Source organism: Centruroides vittatus, unplaced genomic scaffold, assembly GCF_030686945.1.
Source record: "Centruroides vittatus isolate TY-2023 unplaced genomic scaffold, ASM3068694v2 scaffold_450, whole genome shotgun sequence".
Classification (NCBI taxonomy): Eukaryota; Metazoa; Arthropoda; class Arachnida; order Scorpiones; family Buthidae; genus Centruroides; species Centruroides vittatus.
The window spans coordinates 689,535-712,694 of NW_027122709.1; the positions used below are offsets into that span (position 1 = coordinate 689,535).

Consider the following 23,160-nt stretch of genomic DNA (forward strand, 5'->3'; position numbering starts at 1 on the left):
TTTTGGGGAAAAAAATATTGTAGCACTATAGAGAAGCATATTATCAATGTGTCGATGCCATGAACTAAAAAAATAAAATAAAAAAGGGAGATACGTCACTTTGAAAATAAGCTCTTCAACTATGTATCTAGAAGAAAATGCATTGTACCAAGTTTTGTGAAATATAATAATTTCTAGAAGTAATTTTTTTTAAAGTTTGTTAATTTACTTAATTTGAATTTTTAGTTTGTTGAGTTTGAATAAAAATAATTGGTATTAAACTGATTGTATATGTATTTATATTATTTTTCAGGAATCACACTACTACATCAAGTCCAGAACAAAGTCCAAAGATTGGAAACAAATTAGAAGACATGAAATTAACTTCACAAGTATCTTATCTTTCTACTCAATCCATTCCTCATAGTCCTCATTCTCATAGTCCTACGCCTTCGCCTATAAGTAGTATTCCTAATTCAAGAGAGGCCTCTGTAGAAAAATCATTAGACACAGGAAGTGTAGTAACAAATTCAGTGAATCATGATAATACAAGTATTGGGGACAATATCAGCCATTCCTCAGAATCTTGTAAATCTGTTGAATTTGGATCACTTCAAAAGTCACCAGATTCACTGTCTAAACAAGATTTATTAAAATGTCGCAAAAAGGAAAGGAGGAAAACTGCGTGGTACAATGTAAGTAATACTTTTAATATAATATGCCAATATTTTCTCCAGGAATTTTTACTAGCTGTGTGAAATGGAGTAGTAGCTTAATGGATAAAATATATGCTGCAATTTTCTGTTTTTTGTAAACACAACACCTTTTTCTATAATCAGTTTTAGAAATGAATATCTTCTCATATTTAGACAATTTTTTCAGTCCGTTCTATTCATACATTTTTTTCTCCTTGATGTCTGTTTGTCTATAACTTTTCATATATCTTCTTCCCTGATCTTCTGGACTTTCCTGGCTATTCTTGGCAATTTATATTCTGTAATTCTTCTCACATAACTATACCATATAAGCTGCCTTTTTTTTATTTCATCAATAAGTTTTTAATTCTTTATTTTGTTCATACATAAAATTCTGCACAATTTTCTTATCTTGGAAGTCCTGGTATGTATATGGTTGTCTTATAATAATGAGAAAAGATGTCTTAATAAGGAGATTTACTGTATGTTGTTTAGTTATGTTCTAAAGAAATCTATTCTGATTCACCAGGGTATTGCATCATAGATTTTTTGGAATTATTCCAAGTACACATCTAATAATTTAATCTGATGGTAGCATTCAATAAGGATAAAGGAATGATTTTTCTTCTTCTTTTTCTCACTTCTAACAGAACGAGATGAAAATTTATTTTATCAAATAATTATTTTTGTTTTTTGATTCCTGTAAATTATCAACCAAAGTTAGTTGCAAATTTTTGGCAATGAAAACTAATTAATATCAAATGATAAATTCAAATTATTGATTTTTGGGAAATAATCTAATCGATAATTACAAAATTGAGAACAGAAAATGAAAACAACATTTATTAAAGTATTTTGCCTTTTCTAATATTGGAGACTTAATCACTAAATATTAGAGGAAATGGCAGTAATTTAATAAATTAGGTTTTAATGGTGTGCCATTGATTTTGTGAAACTGTATCTGAGCATTGTTGATTGCTTTTCATGTGATTTAAAGATTGTACTTTCTGAATAGTTATTATTGAAAATTAAAAAATAAAAACTATCATTAATAAATTATTAAACATTTATTTCAGTTATTAAATTGTTTGTTTTCAAATTATAGATACAAGAAAGACTTTCTGAATATATTCTTCTATATAATGTAAAAAGAATATAGCTTGCCATATCATATTGCTTTTTTAAACAATTACAATAGAAATTATTTCAAAAATAAAATTAAAATAAAAACTGCTAAAGATATACATCCACCAAAGCCGAATTATCGGGCTAGAGTCGGCTATAATAAATAAATAATTAATATGACAATTTGGCACTAGAGCTTGGCGTTAGGCGCCATCTCTTACTAAACTTAATAATTATAATTAAATTAAATAAATAATTTTAATAATTTGGAACTGGAGGAAAAGAAATCGGCCCGAAGCGGGACTCGAACCCGCAACTTCTGCTATCCGTGCAGACACGTTACCAGTTACGCTACCCGGACCTTAGGTCCGATCTCCTCCTCCAGTATATATAAGCTAACACGACGACCATCGACGGCCATTACAATGCCGGCTGGGGACACATCAAGCGCCCACGTCTTCCCAAGGCACTCAACCGGCCATCGCAATTCCGGCAAGGCGTATAAATATAAATAAATAACGACTAACTCGTTACAAAGCTTTGGTGGATGTATAGCTTTGTAACGGGTTAGTCGTTATTTATTTATACTGCTAAAGATATTTAGAAAGCCATAAGAAATTTTAATGTAATTGAAATGTAAAGAAATGAAATTACAATTTGAACAAATTGTAATGAAATTGAAAATTGTGTAATAAGGAATGCTTACTGGAACTAAGTATTAAATATATTCACACCTTTAACGTTTCTAGCAGAATGTTAATTTCCATCAAAACGTTTTCGATCCCTTTTAGAGATCTTCGTCAGTTAAAGATTACTAAGAAATGAACAAAAATTCAAATTTAAAAAGAACGAATATTTCAAAAACTGGTCGTGCATCTAACGGTGAAAACGTAAATGTGTTCCTAATGACGTCACCACTAATGTGAAATTTAAACATCCAAAATAATTCTAGTCCCCGTATATAAATTACCCAACGGTAAAAACAATATTAGACAGGAATGAAGTGAAGCGGCTTCTGCGGAGACGTAAAATTATGTCATATCCGTTTTATAGAAAGACTTCCAGGCGGTTGATAAACTGTCAGAGTCTCTATGATTGATGCAGTGTTTGCTGAGATGCGCCTTGTGTATCTCCATTTTTTCTTGTGTTTCACAGAGATCTTCTTCATTTTTCTATGATGAAGATCTCTGAAAGGAATCGAAAATGTTTTTATGGAAATTAACGTTATGCTGGACACGTTAAAGGTGTGAATATATTTGAAAATTGTATTTTGTAATTAAGCTAATATTGAAATTTAAGAATTTTACTTTATTGTTTTTAATAAATTGAATTAATTAACTATATTGATTATATGTTTTTAAATTCATGATAGTCATAATTAAGTTGAATTTTTTAAAATATTTATTTACATTAATTTTTTTACATTTAATTTGTATATGATCAATAAATTAAAATTTAATATTCTCTTTAGTTATTAAGTCCAACTTATAAATCACGAAGTGATGATTTTAAAAGATTATTTAAAGATCTTCCTGAAAATGAAAGACTTATTGTAGGTAAGTGAATATACTTTTATATAAATTTATTATAAGACGACGATAAACAATAATACTAATTCCACTGTTAATAGTAACAGTTTATAGAAATTTATAAAACAGTTCCAAAAAATGTTGTCAATTTTTGACACAATGCACTCATGATTTATGTGGAGAATTTGTGTAAATGAAGAATTGTATGAATGCAGACTAGTGATCCTGTAGAATAAGTTAAAATTTAGAGTGACACATTCTGTTAATGCATAAATAATGATTTTTTTTGCCTTATTTTATATACCCAAATTAAGAGAACTCTTAAATAAAATTAAATAAAATTTTTATAAAAATATATACACCATATGATACTTAATGTCTTTTAACAGTGTGTGTATAAAATATGTTGCAGTGGTACCTTGTACTCAAACGCTTCAAAGTTTGAACACTAAATTTAACAAAAATTTGCCTCAGAGTTCAAACTCCACATGCAGTAGAAAAATGTGCTTGAAGTGTAAACACAATTTGTTGAGTACCCAAGTTGTCTCTCTCTTTTGCATTACAGTTGTGTTTTCAATACTTTTTCCCTTTATTTTGGCAAAGATGCCTAAGAAGAAAGTTGTAATATTGACAACTGAGGTGAGGAAGGAAGTTGTTTTATGGAATGTGAAAGCAGTACATCTGTGGCCGATCTGGCAATTTTCAGATGCCAAAGTCAACAGTGTGTGACCAGTTAATGCAATTTTTATTTTATTATGCAGTATTTACATATATAAGAAAATCAACACCTTGCATAATTTTCCTTGGGTCATATTTTGGTCACTTATCTCTCGTCTCTTCTTTCACCGACGAATGACGTCAAAGCGAGAGACGAAATTCGTCTCTCATACAAAGTGGCGATTCTGGTCGTTCGTAACGATCTCGTCTTTGTCGTTGACGTCACGATTCTATTCGGTTGATTATACATGTTCGGGTTATCTGCGCGCGCAACGCGGTATAGAATTTTAACCAATGAAATTGTACAATTTTCGAAAGTGCAGAATACGAAAATATAGAGCACGTGGTACCGCACGAGGTAATCAAGATGTCTCGACTTATGTTATCATCGGAACAAATGGAAATTTTGGTAACCGAGTTGCAAAAGCGTCCATATTTAGCTAAAGGAAAATTGGACGGAAATATTTCCAAAAATACTTTACGAGATGGATGGCAAGAAATTAGGGATAAAGTGAACTGTCTAGCTGATGGTCCACTGATCGAAGTGGAACAATTAAAAAAAAGATGGAGTCAGTGGCGTTCCCCAACGAAAAGTAAAGCGGCTGCTTTAAGGAAAGATATACTTAGAACAGGTGGAGGGAAAAGAAGTACTCCACCATTAACAGATCTTGAAGAAAAGGTGTCATTAATTGGGAACGAAGAATTTGGATTGGAAGAAGAAAATTTATACGAGCTTGGAGCTTGCACTACAAGTTCCGTTGAACCTTTACATAATGTAAGTAATACCTTTTTATTTATAAATTCATTTTTTATATATTAAATATAGTCTATATATATATATATATTTATATTTATATATCGTAGATACAGAATATAGTTTCCGAAGGAAATGATGTGGAACCACATCGTGAAATAGTTGAGAGGGAAGATCTTGAATCTGCAAGTAAGTTATTTATTATGTCAAGTAATTATATTTCTTGACTTCAAGTTTATTTAGTTTTAAAATTAAATGTTTTAATCTTCCCGTTCTAATGCCAGATTCTGGATGTCGTCGTCGTCGTCACCGATCTTCAAATGAAGATACTGTAACTTCATTTATAGAGCAATCTGCATCTAATCAAAATTCATTATTAACAAGGTAAACCTTATAATCTTTTTGGAATTTATTTTACTTTGAAGTTGACTTCATTGATTAAAATATTAATATAGTTAGATAAAAATATTAAAACATTTCTCTTTGATTAAATGCTTTGTCTAGTTTCATTAAAAGTATCTAGTCATTTATGTGTATATATATATATATATACATTTTTTTTATGTAGGCTTTCATCTATAGATGAAAACCTAGCAGAAAATAATGAACTAATAAGACGACAAAATAATATAATGGAAGAGAAAAATATGATTCTCAAAGAAATCTTGCAAACTCTGCAAAGGGTATTTATTTTATATAATTGTTTAACATTTTAATACTTTTTAAAAAATTTATTGAGTAAACAATATTTTTATATTTACATGCGTGTCTTCTTTTTTCAGTTTGCGTGATGTGTTCGTACTGCTAGCCAATTTAAACAATTTTGTCTGTCTCTTTTTTTATTTTATAATGTACTTAGAAATGAAATAAATAATAAATAAATATTTCTAAATAATAACTTAGTGTGTTTACTTATTTATTTAGTCTCTAAAGAATAAAGACTGGAAACAAAATTAATTCACTTTTTTCATTCATGTTTATTTTAACAGAATCTCTGTAATATTAACTGTTGCCTGACATTTACAGCATTCTGATTTGCAGAATGTTCCATTTCATTTATGCTATCATCATCATCATCATTTCCACAGATTTCTTCTGTAGGAATGTTAAATGCTACACAAATGTTATGTAAAATAGCACAAGCCATCACTATTTTTGCTGATTTTTCTGGAACATATTGTAATCCTCCAGCTGACTTCAAGTCAAGGCATCTGAATCTAATAATTAAAAATAATAATTTTAATATTTAATTTTGTAAAATTAGTAAATTGTTAGTAAGAAAAATGTGAGAATTTCTCATACCTCTGCTTTAAAACACCAAAACATCTTTCAATGGTGTTTCTGGCTTTTCTGTGAGCTGCATTGTAATTTAATTCTGCAGCTGCTGATGGATTACCTACAGGTGTAAGCAGCCATGTTTCTAAAGGATAAGCACTGTCTCCTGTAAACATAATTTAGAGAATGGTATTTACTTTTTCATACCAAATTAATAAGAAAATAATGTCTTTACATTTTTGTTTTAGTTTGGAATTACATGACACCGAAATATTTCAAAAGACAATATGTCTGTGAAATATATGCTTACCAAGCAACCATAATCCTCTTCCTATTACTCCATCTTCAAAATTTTCCCGCAGAGTGGAATTTCGCCAGATAAAAGCATCATGCGTGCGCCCCGGATACAATGGGTTAATATTCAAAATTTTCAACTGAGAATCACACACCTAAAAGCATAATTTTAGTTTTATAAACAACTATTATTCAATTGTAATATCTTGTATTCAAGTGATATTGATAGTGAAATGAGTGATATGACATAGAAATTTAAAGATACCACTTTATTAAAGACATTAATTTTATTTATAGTTAGATGGTTAATTTGTATAAATACTTACAACTTGAACATTAATAGAATGAAATCCTTTTCTATTGATAAATGATTCTTCATTATATTTGGAGGCTGGAGGTGCCTTGATTGCAATATGAGTGCAATCAATAGCTCCTGCAATAAGTAAAGAAATAGTAAAAATCATATGAATTAAATAAGAAACTTTATCATTTTATACACTAATTTTAAAATTATAAATTGTAACAGCTATTTAAAAAAATAAAAGTAATTACATACTATATTATATTCTAATGAACAAATAAAAACAATTTACTCACCCACAACTCCTGGCATTTGACTGATGATAAAAAATCCAGAGGACACATCCAATTGTTGTTCTCTACTCCTAGGAAAAGAAATTTTGTGTCCCAATCGGCGGATGATACTGTTGACTACAGATGGCATAATTCGGGACACTGTCGACTGGGCAACTTTAAGTTGGCAGTGATCACCGACATTTCTTTGAAATCCACCAGAAGCAAAAAATTGTAAGGTTATCAATAACTGAACTTCTGGTGGAATTACGGTCCGTGACTTTCTCTGGACTAAATCATCCCGCAATTCGTTGCACAGCACAATTTCAGAACTGTGCAATTCGTTGCACAGTTCTGAAATTCGTCTGCAATTTCGCTTCTTATAAAATTTTTTACAGAAGCTTATTCCAGTCGCTTCTGTAAGTTACCAGCTAATTAGTTTTAGGCTGGCAGGTTATATCAAAGTAGAAATGTCACCAAAATCTGTTTTCAAATTAATCCAAGTGCAGTTTATGTTTCAACGTAGCTTCTTTCGTTAGACGAAATCTTGAACTGAAATTCATCATCATCTAAATCAAAAGCCTTATCTCTATCTCGAAATACTCTTTCTCGAGATAGGGAACGTTTTGTGAAGCGATCGTATAGCACGAGTAGCATGGAGTCGTCCATATTGGATATAACGAAAACGAGGCGAAAGACGAAAGACCGGTCGAAAGACAGCTATCCGCTCGTCTCTGATAAAAGAGAGAAGCGAAGAGAGAAAAAGTTGTCCAGAATCGCGTTTAGAGAGACTCGACGATCTCTCGAGACGTAAACAAATGATTAGCCAATCAGCGACCGGCTTGTGAAAGACGAGAGACGAGAGACGATGACCAGAATAGGGCCCCAGTGAAAATACTTTGTAAACAAATGTTCCCAATTTATTTTATAAGCCTGCTTTGAAATTACAATTTGAAATTTCCAAATTGGAATGTTTTCAAATATTCAAATATGTTATTTATAAAGTTATTTTTAAATATTGTAAATGTTGATACATAAATATATATTTTTGAACAATTACATAATAATGAAATACTGAGTATATATAAATTGAAAGCTGACAAAAGCAGAGCTCTTGTACTAATGAAAAGAGCATTGTACAGTACCTTTCTCAGCTCAATGACTACATCATAGCTATGGAATATGATCTGGTCAATGAAGACTATTTACAGCACTTCCAAAATAGTGTCACTAGGTTCACCAGCAAAAATGTTACAATTACACAGAGCTATTGTGACATCCTCAGACACCCTGAGACTGCATTTGCTAAAACACAAACCAGACATGCAACTTGGTCCCATTGTTGATTAAACCAAATATCTAACTATTTTATTATGCTAGAAAAACATATTCATATTAGCAGAACACCTGAAAAATTACAAATTATTGATACAAGATCTACAAAAATTAATTCCCAAGTTAAATGAAATTACATTAACAGTTGACAAGTATGTCACAATAGATATAATGAAGCAAAATCTAGCAGATTTTGCTTCATTATATCTATGTTTAGAACCATGCTTTTGCACACTACGTGATTTTCTTTTCAGACTTACTTAATTGCCACATCTATATCACAAACAGGTGTTAGAACTAGCACACTTATTATGTTATACATCTTTTTTTCAGATATAATAACAATATGTTTAAAATAGGGTGTATCGATGAATAGCCCCCTTCAGGGGACTTATGCAAATTGGTTGTGAGACAACTTGAAAATGAAGTTTTAAGAGATTTCTCATCAGAATTTATCCTCTACAACAGCTATGTAGATGCTATTCTGATAATATGGAAATCAAAACCAGATATCATCAGAGTATTAAATGTTTTTAACAATAACCTCTCTGGTCTATGTTTAAAATTAGAGCAATGCTTCAATATGGGGACCCACTTTATTGATATAAATATGACTCTTCAAAATGGATATATTAATACAAGTGTGTTTTACAAACCAAAATATCATCCATTACTTGTACCTTCCCATTTACATAACTTTTTTACATAAAATCATAGCATACAGAACTCTGGTCAGAAGAGCATATACACACTGTTCCAACATCACAAGCACCAAGAAAGAGCTTAAATATATGGAAGAAATAGTCAAAATACATGGATTTGATAAAACGTTTATACAAAACCTGGCACAAAAAATGGAAAACAAATATATGAAGCATTCTCAGCTTATGCATCCGTAGAAATGCGACGATCTACAAATTGCTATGCAACAGTAAAGATGACATAGACAGCAACAATGTAACAAGTGTATATTCAATACTGGTAACAAATGAAAGATTTAATCTCCAACTTACATACTTGGGTCAACAATTAGATCTTTAAAATTCAGAATCGATGAACACAAATACAATGTAGATAATATCAAACCAACAACCATTTTAGCTCAATATGCAACAGAGCCTGGTGTGTCTGCAAATCTAAATTAAGCAAGAATGATAAAAAGAGTCTACCATGAACATCACTTAAGAACACTGGAAACATTGGAAATATTCAAGTCCATGTTAAAAGATAATTGTATTAAGCATAAAGCCTCAGAATTCCTATCTAATGTATGGTGATCATTCTTTGATAATCCTGTAGATTAATTATTTCTACATAAAAAATGCATAGACATATGGAATTCTTGTGGTTTACTTCATTTATATTTTTATTTTATTTTCAATTTTATTATTTATATAGTCAGTATTTCATTAATATGTAATTATTCAAAAATATATATTTACTAGCAGATAAGCCCAGCATTGCTCAGGCAAAAAGTAACGATAGTGAAGTTTAAGATTATTACATTATAGCCAATCTTACCTGTTTTCACAGAATGCAAGAATTAGGTCCCCCTGTTTCCAGACTAATTAGAGAATTTTTAGATGGGTCTAAAAATATGTTCAATTTCTCACAAAAATGCAAAAAACTACATCTGTGCCTGTAAATCTAGCATGTCACTTTCTCTTAACACTTCCATTGTTAACACTCCCATTGTTAAGAAATACACTTCTTTTATCCCCACGTGGTACCCTACTAAAACGCAGTTAAAAATAAAAAATTGCATCCAAAATAGTTTAATAGAAGCAGAGTTCTTCACAGTAAGCCTTAATTCTGTCTTTCTCCCTTGCAGGGAGATTTTGACAAATCCCTTGGAACTTCTAAACAATTTGTGTAAGTATAGGCAGAGAAAAAATGTTGACTCCACTAGTGTTAATTGTGTTCTGGTGATTGTGAATGGACATACAAAAAAATTTTTCTGAACTTTTCTGTATTTAGTCTTCAATATTGTGTTTTTTAAATGTATTTTGTCCTGGATTTTTAAATCTTTCTTTTACAGTGAACTTAAGTTATTTAAAAGTTAAAAATTAAATGAATATTTAAATATTTTAAAGTCATTTACTATAAATAAATTACTAAAATAACTATATAAAATTGGCTTTCAGATTATTCCTGTGCAATGCAAAAGGATATATTAATGCATGGGAGATTGTATGTTTCTGAAAATTATATATGTTTCTATGCCAATATTTTTCGGTGGGAAAGTTTTGTAAGTATTTTCATTTTATGTGATTAATTAAGTCAAGATTTATTAATCTGTATAAATATGATTTGTCTATTTTGTTGAAATAAATAAATACTAAAATTTAAATCATAATGGTCAAATCTGTTATTGCAGTAAATGATACTTACTAATTTAATAAAATAATGTTATGTTAAAAATTTGTTTGTAAATTTTTAACATTGTTAAATAGCTAACATATTTTAAATAATAACCAGTTGTGATTGGCACCTTTATACAGTATTTTTCTCAATTATTTGAAATTTATTATTCATATAATGGAAAGAAATAGCATGTAAAATTATTATAATATGAGATGTTTAAAATAGTTATTTTTCAAAATTGTAATTGTATCAGATGTTTGCTTTTTATAAAAATAAGTAATAAATATGTTGTTAATAACTGCATTGTTTTTCAATACTAATCATAAGCAGATAAAAAATTTTATAATCAAACTTTTTACATAAAAATTATAGATTACACAGAGTTCTACAAATTAATAATTATGAATAGAAAATAGTGTTCACTAGTATTTTCTGAATATTAATTTCTCTTGATTAGATGTAATTAATTGTTACATTACTCAAACAAACCACCATTTTCATATTGGGCTAATAAACTATTAAGGAATTAAGTAATTTGGCTAGAAGTAGACAGTTAACTTGCCATCTTGTGTTAAATTTAATAATTAGAAATAAATAAATTTAATTTAGAATATTCTGGAAGAATGATTAAATTTAAGATGGCAGCTTAATCATCTACCTCTAGCCAAATTACTTAATTCTTTAATTCTATATCAGCTGTAATATAGTCCAATACAGGGATGTAGACACATGTGGTGGCATTTTCCTTGCTAATACTCTTCTGCCATTCACACACTGCCAGTCCCCATGAGTTTAAAAGTAAACAACATAAAAAAAATTGTAAGCAGTTTACCATGGGATGGAACAGAAAACAGATATATCAGACTAAGACTAGGTGATATGAGCAGATACAAGGTAAAGAAGAATAAAATTTAATACTTGTTCTCGTTTAGTCTGTACTTTTGTTTTTATTGAATATTGTCATGTGTATAACTGCTTTTATATGACATACAAGGAGCTGCCATACAAATAAGGCAGCTCCTTGCACAATAATGTGCTCTTGGGCTATTCCATTTTTATGGTAGCCTACTATGCTAAATCTATGCAAGTAATCAGCAATACAAGTGATCCACACTCAAAAATTTCTAGTTACATCCTTGTCAATAACAATTTGGTAGTTTGTTTGAATAATTTAATTAATTATTGGGTTATTTGTGTATGTTCTTGTTAGGTTTCTATATAAGCAAACAATTTTTAAGTTTTTAAAGAATTTGATAATCTTAAGAAATTTATATGTGCAATAAATTGTGTATTTATTGAGCAGAGCTCTGTATAAGCCAGAAAGTATTTTGTCTGTGATCAAAGTTTAAAGCAACTGCATCACCACCAAACATGATTTTTTTGCAAATATGTAAAAGTTGGTAAGGCCTTCACAAAGTCAGAATTTTGAAATTCAATCTATGGGCTGAGATATTTGAGTTCAAAGTTTGTTATGTAAAGTTTACAGACTGACTGTTGGTTATAAGTTGGTCGTGCACTACACGTTGATCAAGTTCTGATTGCTGTCAATTTACATTGTTCTCTATAACAATTTGTTATTTTGATCTTTTTGATGGATGTTTAACATGCATGGTCTGCAGCCACACATGTGCATGTTTGAACCAGTTGCTGGAGTTGATAGGACATTTGACAAATGTGGGTATTTTAAACAATTCTTAATGTTTTTGGACATGCATTAATGACACCAAACATGCATGTCTTCCCTGGATCCTGCATGTTTTAAACTGCTTTAGACAGAATGTTACAAGCATATTACCACATTTATGTTCTTGTGTGAAGCCAAAACAGAAAAACCTATGTTGCAGAGCTTGACTTCACTTTCTTTGAAAATACCTAGTATATATTTGAAGGATTACTTTAATAATTGTACTGCACATTAACTTAAATATAATGACTACATTTCTGTAATTATTTGTGTATAGAAAATGAAGAAATTAAATCTCATGACTTTTTAGATTTAATTTGTTAATTTTCTATACACAAGTAATACTTTCTTCTCAACAAAATTTACAAAGAAAAATAACTGCATATTGAAATTGATTTTATTTGGCTTCTAATGATGATCAGGAATGTCATAGAAAATTTAGATTGTAAATAAAATCAGTTTCTTTACCTAGTTGTTTTGAAATATAAGAAATTAAATATTTTAAACTATAACAAACCATACCATTCATACTTTTTCCAGCATCAGCACTTTAATATATGAATGTTTTTGGCTACATTTAGGGGCCTGCGTAAGGTTTAAACATTAACCAGATCTAATGTCCATAATGAAATAACAGTGTGGAACTTTTGTGTTTTATTGATGTCAGAAGCTTTGAAAATAAATATTTCCTAACCATACATTTATGTAAATAAAATTACATAAATAATAAAATCATTTAAATAAGTACATATTATAAACTAATAATATATAAAATAGATATTGATAACTATACAATTACGTAAAAGGATTATAAAAAAGTGATTAAAAAGTATTTAAAATAAATAAATGACACAAATAAAATTACAAAAATATAGAAATCATTTGAAATATATATAATCTCAGTTAATGGTTGCTGTATTGTTTTGTAGGGTTATCTAGTATTGATTGTCATGCTGAGGAAATGATTATAGATTCTTTATTATTGATACAATTTTCTTCAAGATTTGTCACGAATATTTCAAAAGCATCATAGATTCTTATCCTATGGCTATTGAATTCACATTTCAAAATTTTTACTTCTGACTGTTGAGGAGATATTCCTGGCTCTGATACAAACTATGCCTGCACTGTATTAAGAATATTTTTGTGAATAAAATACTGATGTTCTTTGAGCCTTTGTGTCAATGATCTATTTGTTGATCTTATATATGTCAAATGGCTGTCAAATCTTCTGTCATATAGTGGTTTAGAATACACCAAGGGGAATACACAACCCTTGGAATACACCAAGGTTGTGGGAAAATGTGAATGGTGTGATTTATTATGCATAAGTTCTAGTTTACATGTTCTTAGAGTATTTTAATTAATTTAATTTAATATTATTTTTAAAATGTTAGTTTCAATAGTAATATCTTTAATATTTCATATAGGTGATGATGAGGTGTAGAGACATTCTTAGCATGACTAAAGAAAAAACAGCTAGAGTTATACCTAATGCTATACAGATTTGTACAGAAACAGAAAAATACTTTTTTACATCGTTTGCTGCTAGAGATAAAACTTATTTAATGTTATTTCGACTATGGCAAAATGCTTTAATGAATCAAGTAAGAAATACACATGATGGTAATGAATTTAAATATCGGTTAATTGTCTGAAAAATATAAAATGACCTATTTTCATCTAGCCATTGATGCCTCAGGAATTATGGGAATGGGTCCATTACTATTATGGTGAAGAGTTAGGCTTGACAAGTGATGATGATGATTATGTTTCACCAGATTATATGGATTTTAAAGAAAAAGGTCAACCAGAAAATTCAATATCTACTAAAGAAAATGATGAATTTTGTGATAAATCAAATAATGCAGCTCAGGAAGAGGAAGTCACAAAACATGATATATCAAATGTAAGTGCAATTTTAACAATATATTGATGATAATAATTGTAAAGTTAAGTACAGTGGGTGATCGGTTAATGAACAGTTCGGACTGCAAACAAATCAGACAAACAAACACTTTCGCGAAAGATTTTTATGTTCGAATAACAAACACTTCACAGAACAAACACGAGAAGAAGTGACATAAAATAACAAATACCGATTGGTTTTCCCTTGTCTCCAGGTAACAATTTGAAATCTTTTGAAGCACAGAAGACGTTGATATCGAAGCTCAACCTGATATCGATCAGATAGTATTCTTCTGAACTTTGAAACTATCCATTGTAATTCCAGCTTTTTGTTTGCCTTTTTGACAAATAATTTTTTATAGTGTTTGTGAGACTGTTGGGCACTCGTTAAGTTTTGCATCAGTTTTTATTTTCTAAAGGTGAGAGTTTAACTGTCCTATTGTATATTTGTTAACATTTTAACACCAAAATTTCGAACTTCATTTGAGCCTCGCATTTACATAATTTTTTAATGTGCTAGTTGATTTCTGTTTTCTGAATTTTTGTGACAGCTTTTTTGAACATTTTATTTCAAAAAGAAATTGATAATATTATGGACCTTAAAAAGAATGGAGTGTCAAGAACTGTGCTCACCATAGAAAACAAGCAAGAGATCATAGCCAAGGTAGAGAGTGGGCAGATGATGTCTGATGTTGCTAGGCAGTATGGCTTAAACAGGTCTACAGTAGGCACAATCTTATGAAAGATATAGTCAAGAAGACTCAAGGAGCTAAAGGAGTAACAAAAACCACATCTGAGAAACAAAGATGTGCATTAAACTCTTCTAAGACTGCATTATTTACAACACAAACTCTTAGACACTTTTTTACTCACAGCCGTTTTTTGATATAATTCAAACGTTTTCGGTTATTTTTAATAACCTTTTTCAAGAACCGTTACAGTCGAATGCAGTCGTAATTTGAACAAACGTCGCCAATCGTAATGGAACTTTTTTAAAATGCTTCTATTCGCGATCTCTTAACGGGTGATTTACAAATATTAAACTTACACAAAATTAAACTTATAAAATTAAATACAAACGCCAGCTCTTCATTCGTGCTATCTACCAAAATAACGTAATGCATTCACCTGCCTATCAGTTAATATACTTAATACAATTGTATATTAACTGATAGGCAGGTGAATGCATTACATTATTTTGGTAGATAGCATGAATGAAGAGCTGACGTTTGTATTTAATTTTATAAGTTTAATTTTGTGTAAGTTTAATATTTGTAAATCAACCGTTAGGAGATCGCGAATAGAAGCATTTTAAAAAAGTTCCATTACGATTGGCGACGTTTGTTCAAATTACGACTGCATTCGACTGTAACGGTTCTTGAAAAAGGTTATTAAAAATAACCGAAAACGTTTGAATTATATCAAAAAATGGCTGTGAGTAAATACGTGTCTAAGAGTTTGTGTCAAAGATGTGCCATCCACGAAAAAATGGAGAGATTGCTTTTAATTTGGAAAAAAGAAAGGGAAATGAAAAGAGATGTAACTAATATGACTATCATTCAAGAGAAAGCTAAAGAAATTTTTGAAGAACTGAAGAAACAAACTTCACATTTGTCACATGAGGAGATAGAATTCAAGGCTATCACTAGATTGTTTGCAAAGTTTAGAAGGAGATCTGGCATTAAACATGTGGTAATTCATGGTGAGTCTCCTAGTGCAGATAAAGTAGAAGCTGAGAAGTTCTGTCTCAAATTTGAAAAATTAATTAAAAAAGAATATTGTCCACAACAAATATTCAGTTGTGATGAAACTGGTTTATTTTGGAAGCGCCTGCCAAACATATCTATATCACGAAAGACAAAAATATTTCTGGGCATAAACCCACGAAAGACCAATTGATGTTACTTTTGGAAGCTAATGCTAGTAGTGATATGAAGCTTATCCCACTTCTTGTCTATCACTCTGGAACCCTAGAGCATTCAAAAAAATTCCACAATTAAAGAAAGACTGCCAGTGATGTGTAGATCGAATAAAAAGGCATGGATCATGCAGGTTCTTTTCAAAGAATGGCTGTTTGAAGTTTGTGCTCTAATCATTAAGGATTATCTTCAGATCAGTGAATTGCCATTGAAAGCACTGTTGCTATTGGACAATGCACCAGGACACCCAAAAGACCTTGAAGATAATTTGCTGGAAGACTTTCCCTAGCTGACAGTTCAGTTTCTGCCTCTGAATACCACTTTGTTGATTTAACCAATGGATCAAGAGGTTATTGCAGGTTTTAAAAGATTGTACATTCAAGTACCGTTTTGTTGGTGTTTCGAAGCATGCAAGATCTCCTCAATGATGACATTAAAAATGTTTTGGAAAGAAAAATTTGACTTTATTGAAGCTATACGGCTCATTCAAAAGGCATGGTCAGAAGTCACTCGATGACAGTTAAATTCTGCTTGGCAAAAGTTGTGTTCCTCTTGCATTCAGGGAGATTGAGATGATGTTCCCTGAAATTATGGATGAAATTGTGACAACTGCTAGAGATCTGGAATTGGAGGTGAATGAAGATGACATTGAAGAGATCATAATGGAAATTGATCTGATGACCAAGAACTCTCAAATAAAGAACATCAAGAAACTCAGTGAGATGTGTTTTCTTCTGACAAAAGAGGATCAATGCCGACATCTGCTAATAAAGATCTTTTGAAGAAGTGGGAGGATGTCAGAACAATGGTCTTCGAATGGCATCCAAACCAGGTTGAGGTTAATAGGCATGGGGATCTCTATGATGACATGCTATTAATTAGTTCTGAAAAATCCTGAATAAGAGAGAAAAGCAATCAACATTGCACAGATTCTTTAACGTCCCAAAAACAGAAAAATGACATGACTGATAAAACTGCAAGACTGTGTATATATATATATATGTATATGTGTGTATTTTTATTATTACATAGTAAGAAAGTATATAATTTTTTATTTAGTTTTTGGGGTCTCCAGAATGAGTTAATCAAATTCCCATAGAAATTATGATAAATTGATAATTGGTTAATGAACAATTCGGATAGCAAACACTGTCTTGGAATGGATTATGTTCGTTAATCAATCACCCACTGTAATTTAATTTAATTTATAATTGATTTAACAATAATTATTTTATTGTTAAATATGTAGGATGTTTCAAAATTATCTTTACAACTCTGTAGAAGAAAAAATTCAAAGAATGTGTACAGTATTTTTAAATGCACAAATTTAGTCATACACATCAAGTTTCATTTACATAAACTTTTGTTTTGAAAACTCCCACTTCAGTGGGATCAACCGATTCTCAGCATGATGGATTGGTTGGTGTGTACTGATAGCTTGGCCACCATGTTCCACAGATCTAATACCTCAGTTTCTTTTGTGGAGATTTATTAAAGATCAAATGCATGTGCCATCCTTACCTGCAAGTCTGGCCAAACTCCAAACTTTAATTACTGCTGCAGTTGTTCAAGTGACACCAGAGATACCTGACTATGTGTTGGAAGAAATTGACAGATGGGATGTCTGCCACATAATCAATGGAAGTGACATTTAACCATAAAAATATGATGGACAAAAAAAATGTGAAGTGTTTGACTACATTTCACTGTTTTAAAAAATTATATTTTTTCTAGTGATTCACCAGTATCTTGCACTCAAGTTGTAAAGCTATTTTTGAAACACCCTGTATATATTAAATTTAAGAAATAATACATGTATTTAATATAAATCATTTTTTAAAATATTTAATAATATATTATTTACAATTAAAAAAAAAAAACAATTTATAAGTAGTTAAACATTATTTAATGAGATCTGATACTTAATCAGTGGTTTATAATAAAACTGTAATAATTTAATGATATGACATTCCTGAAAATTCACAATGAACTGGAAATGTTTTAAGTATTCTTATAATGAATCCCATGTTCTCCTAATGTTTAATTATTTGAATCCTGTATTTATAATTGGAAATAAAAATAAATAAAACTGTATAAAAGATTCATTTCAGCTTAAAATTATTCATCTTAAATATTTGATTAAAAATCATAAATGTAAGAAAACCCCCATGTTACTTATAACATTTAATTTAATTTCTTATTGTCTTTGAAAGGGAAGAAATGCTGTGTTTGATATAATTTAGAAAATAAGCTGAAAATTTTAAAATGCAATTGTTTCTAATTTTTGTAAAATTTTCCTTTAATAAAATAGGTTTTAAAAATTTTTCATTATATTAATTGTAGTTCTCTTCATTAGTTTTAACTAATTATTGAAAAAATCAAATACTTTAAATATTAAAGTATAACATCACAAATTTAATTACATATAATGTGAATCACAGCATAAAAAGTGTAATATTTAAATACACACTTAGTAATTTGTGTTCATTGGTGGCACAGATGGCATGTTTATGATTGTACTACTTATGTACGACTGACTAACTGATTGTTTAAACAGGATGATGATGAAAGCTAATGTTTTTATTATTTTTACTCATAGTTTTATTGCTTTACTAACTTTTACTTTGTTCATAAGTATCTATAATCATTATATCAAAAAGATCTGCAGGAAAATTCCTAGGTGATGATATTACTAAAAAAAATGCATGTGTCTAGATATTAGCGAGGTTGAGGCCAAAGTTTTAAACGCGAGAACATGTACATCTGACGTTCAGTTCTGCTTTCCTGTAAGCCTAGAAGTTTGACAATGATGTTTGGAATGTCGAGCATGATTCCACTGACTTTCCAAACACCAGTGTCAAACTTCTAGGCTTACAGGAAAGTGATGCTGAACGTCCGACATACACGTTTTTGCATTTAAAACTTTGGCCTCAACCTCACTATTAAGTATCATATGTCTATACAAATGTGCATCAATGAAGTTTTTATGTGAATATGATATTTATTCGTGTGATCATCTGTGATTAGGAACTAGGTGATAAAACAAAGAAAATTCACAAGAAATAGTACAAAAGGTTTGTTGATGTTAAAAATCAGACTTGATGACACTGAGCTGCCATATTTGTTACTATGCTGATATTTGTTATGAGGAACATTTAAGATTTGAATAGGGTTTGGCAAAACTTGATGTTTTGAGACTTGATGAGTCTGAGTCTGTATTTAAATATTTATTCTTTTAAATATTCTTTCTTTTAAATATTCTTTAAATATTTATTCTGTATTTAAATATTTATTCCACTATTTATCAGTTTTCATTTATTGAACTTTGATATCTACAATATGTTCAAATAATGAAAAATCCCTATATTTTTAACCAAGTCAAAATAAAATATTTTTGTCTAGTTCAGTTACATTTTACTTAAGCCTATGTATTGAGATTTCATACATTCAGCATAAAATCCAGTTTTGTAAACACTGCTTTAATTGTAATTACAAAATTGTTTGAAATGTCTGAAAACAGTATTGTTGTTTGCTACAATACTGTTCAAGATATGAAGTAATATAGTGTAAACAGAATTAAATCAATGAAATATTTAGAAAGTTTACTATAAATATGCATAATATTTCATTTAAAGTTTGTTTTATAACTCTCTCTTGGGTTTGACCAGGCTCACAATGAGATGGCCAGGTGGTAAGGAATGGGACTCAACTTACCTCGGGCAGACTGCCGATGAAAATTTCCTGAAAAATTTCTCATTCCTGATCAGATCTTGGGTCCCCAGATCAACACCTTAACGACCTCAGTTATACACTGAATAACCACATTTTCTTCTGAATGGAATGAGATAGATGACTGGCATGACTTTATTGTTAACAGGGAAAGTATGATGTACAGGGACAAGACACTACTAAAATTGAGAGCATTGTGATATCACAATAAATAATAGCTCATTGTATATATTGAATAGAATAATAAGTTCAGATTTGTAGATAAATTGTTTTTCCATATATATGCACCACCACTTGTAGACATTTGCTTGTTCTTCTCTTCACTTGTGACTTTTATATTTTCCCATGCCTTTAAGTGTTCTGATGTTCTCTAGCAAAACAAGACAAACATTTTTTTCATTATATTACTTATTGTACATACAATGTGTACTGTACATGTGGAAAAACTTATCAGTTAGAAATTTATATACAAATCTGGACTTGTTATTACAATCAGTATTAAAGTTGATATACAATATACAGGTTGAAAATTCTTTATCTAAAATCCTGAAAACTGAAAAACTAAAATTTAAAAGTTTTCTGAGTGCCACAAATGGAAAATTCCAAAAGTACTGGGAATGTACTGTACCAGTGTTCTCCTCGTATTGTTTTCACCAAGTGTCCTGCCTGGATGATTTTTCTGGCTGTTTGGCCAATAAACTTTACAAGAAATATATATATTTCTTGTAAAGCTTATTGAAAAATGCACCCAAAAACTTTTACACTTGAAAAATGCAAGTTTAAAAGTTTGATCTCAATTTCTAACATATGTTTATTAGAATACATTCATAATTAAAATTTAAAAAAATAGACATTCTTTTGAACAGAACAACTAACACTTCTATGTGAATAAATCTAAAATTATATATATCTAAAATTTTTGTAACGTATCTATGTGAATATCTTAGAATTTTTTTATGCATCTATGGTAGGTACAGTACATTTAAAATTTCATATTTATGTAGACATATGAAAACTTTTTTGTTTTTATCCAAAGTTAATAAAATTCCTGAATAAGCAACATAAGAAAATTAGTCAACTCAGACCAATATAGATCAAATAAAATCAGAAACAAATACAAATATACCAAAATTTGAAACACCTCTGGTCTCAAACATTTCAGGTAAAGAATGTTCAACCTATGCTTACAAATGTATTGACTGAATTAAATTAATTGCTTATAGTATCCCATATTTTTTATTCTTATGAATGCTGACATTATCAGTTTTCTTATATTTGTTGATAGAGAAATACAACTTTTACAAAATATGGAAGTAAACAAACACAATCTTTTTTGTGAATGTGATTTTATGGACATCCTGGTTTTCCCTTAAATGTCACTCATCTTCCACTCATTTTTTACTCAATTTGCACTCATTTTTGACATGATTCATGCTACTCTCTTGTTTCTGAATACTGTTTTGAGTGTGTAGAGTGCAAATGAATGAATCTTGTGGAAAAATCCAGAACTTTTGAATAACTTCAAATGTCTTAATAGTTTTCTCATTAGCTAAGTCTCAGTCGTTCCCATTTTGGTTGTGTAACTCTCTTACTTCTAAGTAGTGTTCAATATCATGCTTAGGGGTGTATGATCCTCATATCTTGGCATTGTGTGATGATAAAGCTGATTGTAATAATGCTGTAGCTGCATATTTGGATAGGTTTGCAAAATTAATAGAAGATACAGTTTTTTATATGTATAATAGTGATGAGACTCATATTGGTAATATATCCTAGAAAAACTGTTCTATATACACAGGGGAAAGTGGCTCTCCTGTTATACCCAAGGAGAGACAGAAACAGGGAACTATACAGACATGGAAGAAATAACAGAAGTGATAAGGGAAAAAATTCAACCTAATAAACTCGGAATTGGAGTATGCTCAATCAGGGGGATAAGTGGAAATGGAATTTGTATTAAAGTAGCGAAAAGTACGTGAAAAGATGGAAACATACTGAAAGATGTGGTGGATACAATCCCCAAGGTGACAAGCAAAATGAAAGCAAAAGTAGTGGAGGGTAGATGCCCCAAAATAATTTTAATAAATGTGTTGAACTACATAAAAGAAAACAAGTTAACTAAAATTTTGTATGAACAAAACCAACTATGGAGAGAATGGGCCTTGAGGAGTTTCAGCAGAAATGCCATATAACCACGACCCTTAATAAGGGAAATGTTAACGAAGGGTGCTGGCATGTGTTACTGGGCATGGCCCCAGAAGTAAGAAAAATTTTGATAGCTAGTAAACATGTAGTTCTCACCTGGAGCAATGTTAAGGTGGATGACTTTGTATACTTACTCAGATGCTTTAGGTGTTGTGGCTACAACCACTTTGCCTGGGACTGTAAGAACCAGCTGTGGCCGCCAGCACCAGAGATCCCGAACACTGCCTGGCAACACTTGCCAACGAGATGTTGGCTGGCAACTTGTAGAAAAAGAGGCGCGAAAGTTCGCGGGTTTTTGCCTGGGTGTTGGCCGAGGATGTCGGTGACAGTTCTCACCTTTTTAATAAAGTTTTTTGTTACTGTTCGTGTTTGTCTGCTTAGTTCTAAAGATCAGTAGGATCGAATGACAAAGTGGTGACCCGAACGTGATGCGATTAACGAACTACCTGGACTTTCGACTGAATTGGATAGTGAACAACTCTGTGTCTATGAAGGAACATTTTTAACAGGACATGCAGGTATGATCAGTTTCTGAATCGTAAATTCAATAAGACGACTAAGAGTGCGTGACTCGGGCTAAGCCTAATCAAAGACTATCCCGCTTTCCTTGTACCCGCATAGTTAGGCGCTCGAAATGGCGGAACAGAACGAGTTGGAAATCGGACGTGTACAGGCAAAAATGCCTATCTTCACTAAAACCAACATCAAATTATTTTTTGTGCAGCTAGACGCAGCTTTTGCCATTAATCGGATTACAAGTGAGAACACTAAGTACAACTATTTAATCAATTCCCTGGACGCGGAGATTCTATCTAACGTCAGTGACTTAGTATTTGACCGTCCAGCCGAGGCTCCGTTTACTAAACTCAAAGATCGACTCCTCGAAATTTTTCAGAACTCTGCTGCTAAAGAGGCTAAAATTCTGCTTGAAGATCTGGCGTTAGGGGATCAGAAACCCAGCGTTTTACTCCGTAAAATGAGGGAGCTTTCAGCGGGCAAGATTACCGAAGAATTTCTTAGAAACTTGTGGCTCCAACGTCTCCCCAAAAATATTCAGACAGTTCTGGCTGTTAGC

At 30.7% G+C, this 23,160-nt stretch overlaps 1 protein-coding gene across 4 annotated transcripts in view; it reads left to right on the forward strand.

Moving 5' to 3' along the window:
* Positions 1–23,160, forward strand: part of LOC136989217 (protein Aster-B-like) — a 131,265-nt gene that overhangs the window by 61,214 nt on the left and 46,891 nt on the right. For 3 of the 4 annotated variants that reach the window (XM_067287309.1, XM_067287311.1, XM_067287310.1), the window contains exons 3-7: positions 293–674; positions 3,271–3,355; positions 10,421–10,524; positions 13,755–13,931; positions 14,012–14,233. In XM_067287309.1, coding sequence (XP_067143410.1) covers positions 293–674; positions 3,271–3,355; positions 10,421–10,524; positions 13,755–13,931; positions 14,012–14,233 — 970 coding nt within the window. The remainder of the gene's footprint in view (positions 1–292; positions 675–3,270; positions 3,356–10,420; positions 10,525–13,754; positions 13,932–14,011; positions 14,234–23,160) is intronic. The other variant, XM_067287312.1, reaches the window with a different exon arrangement.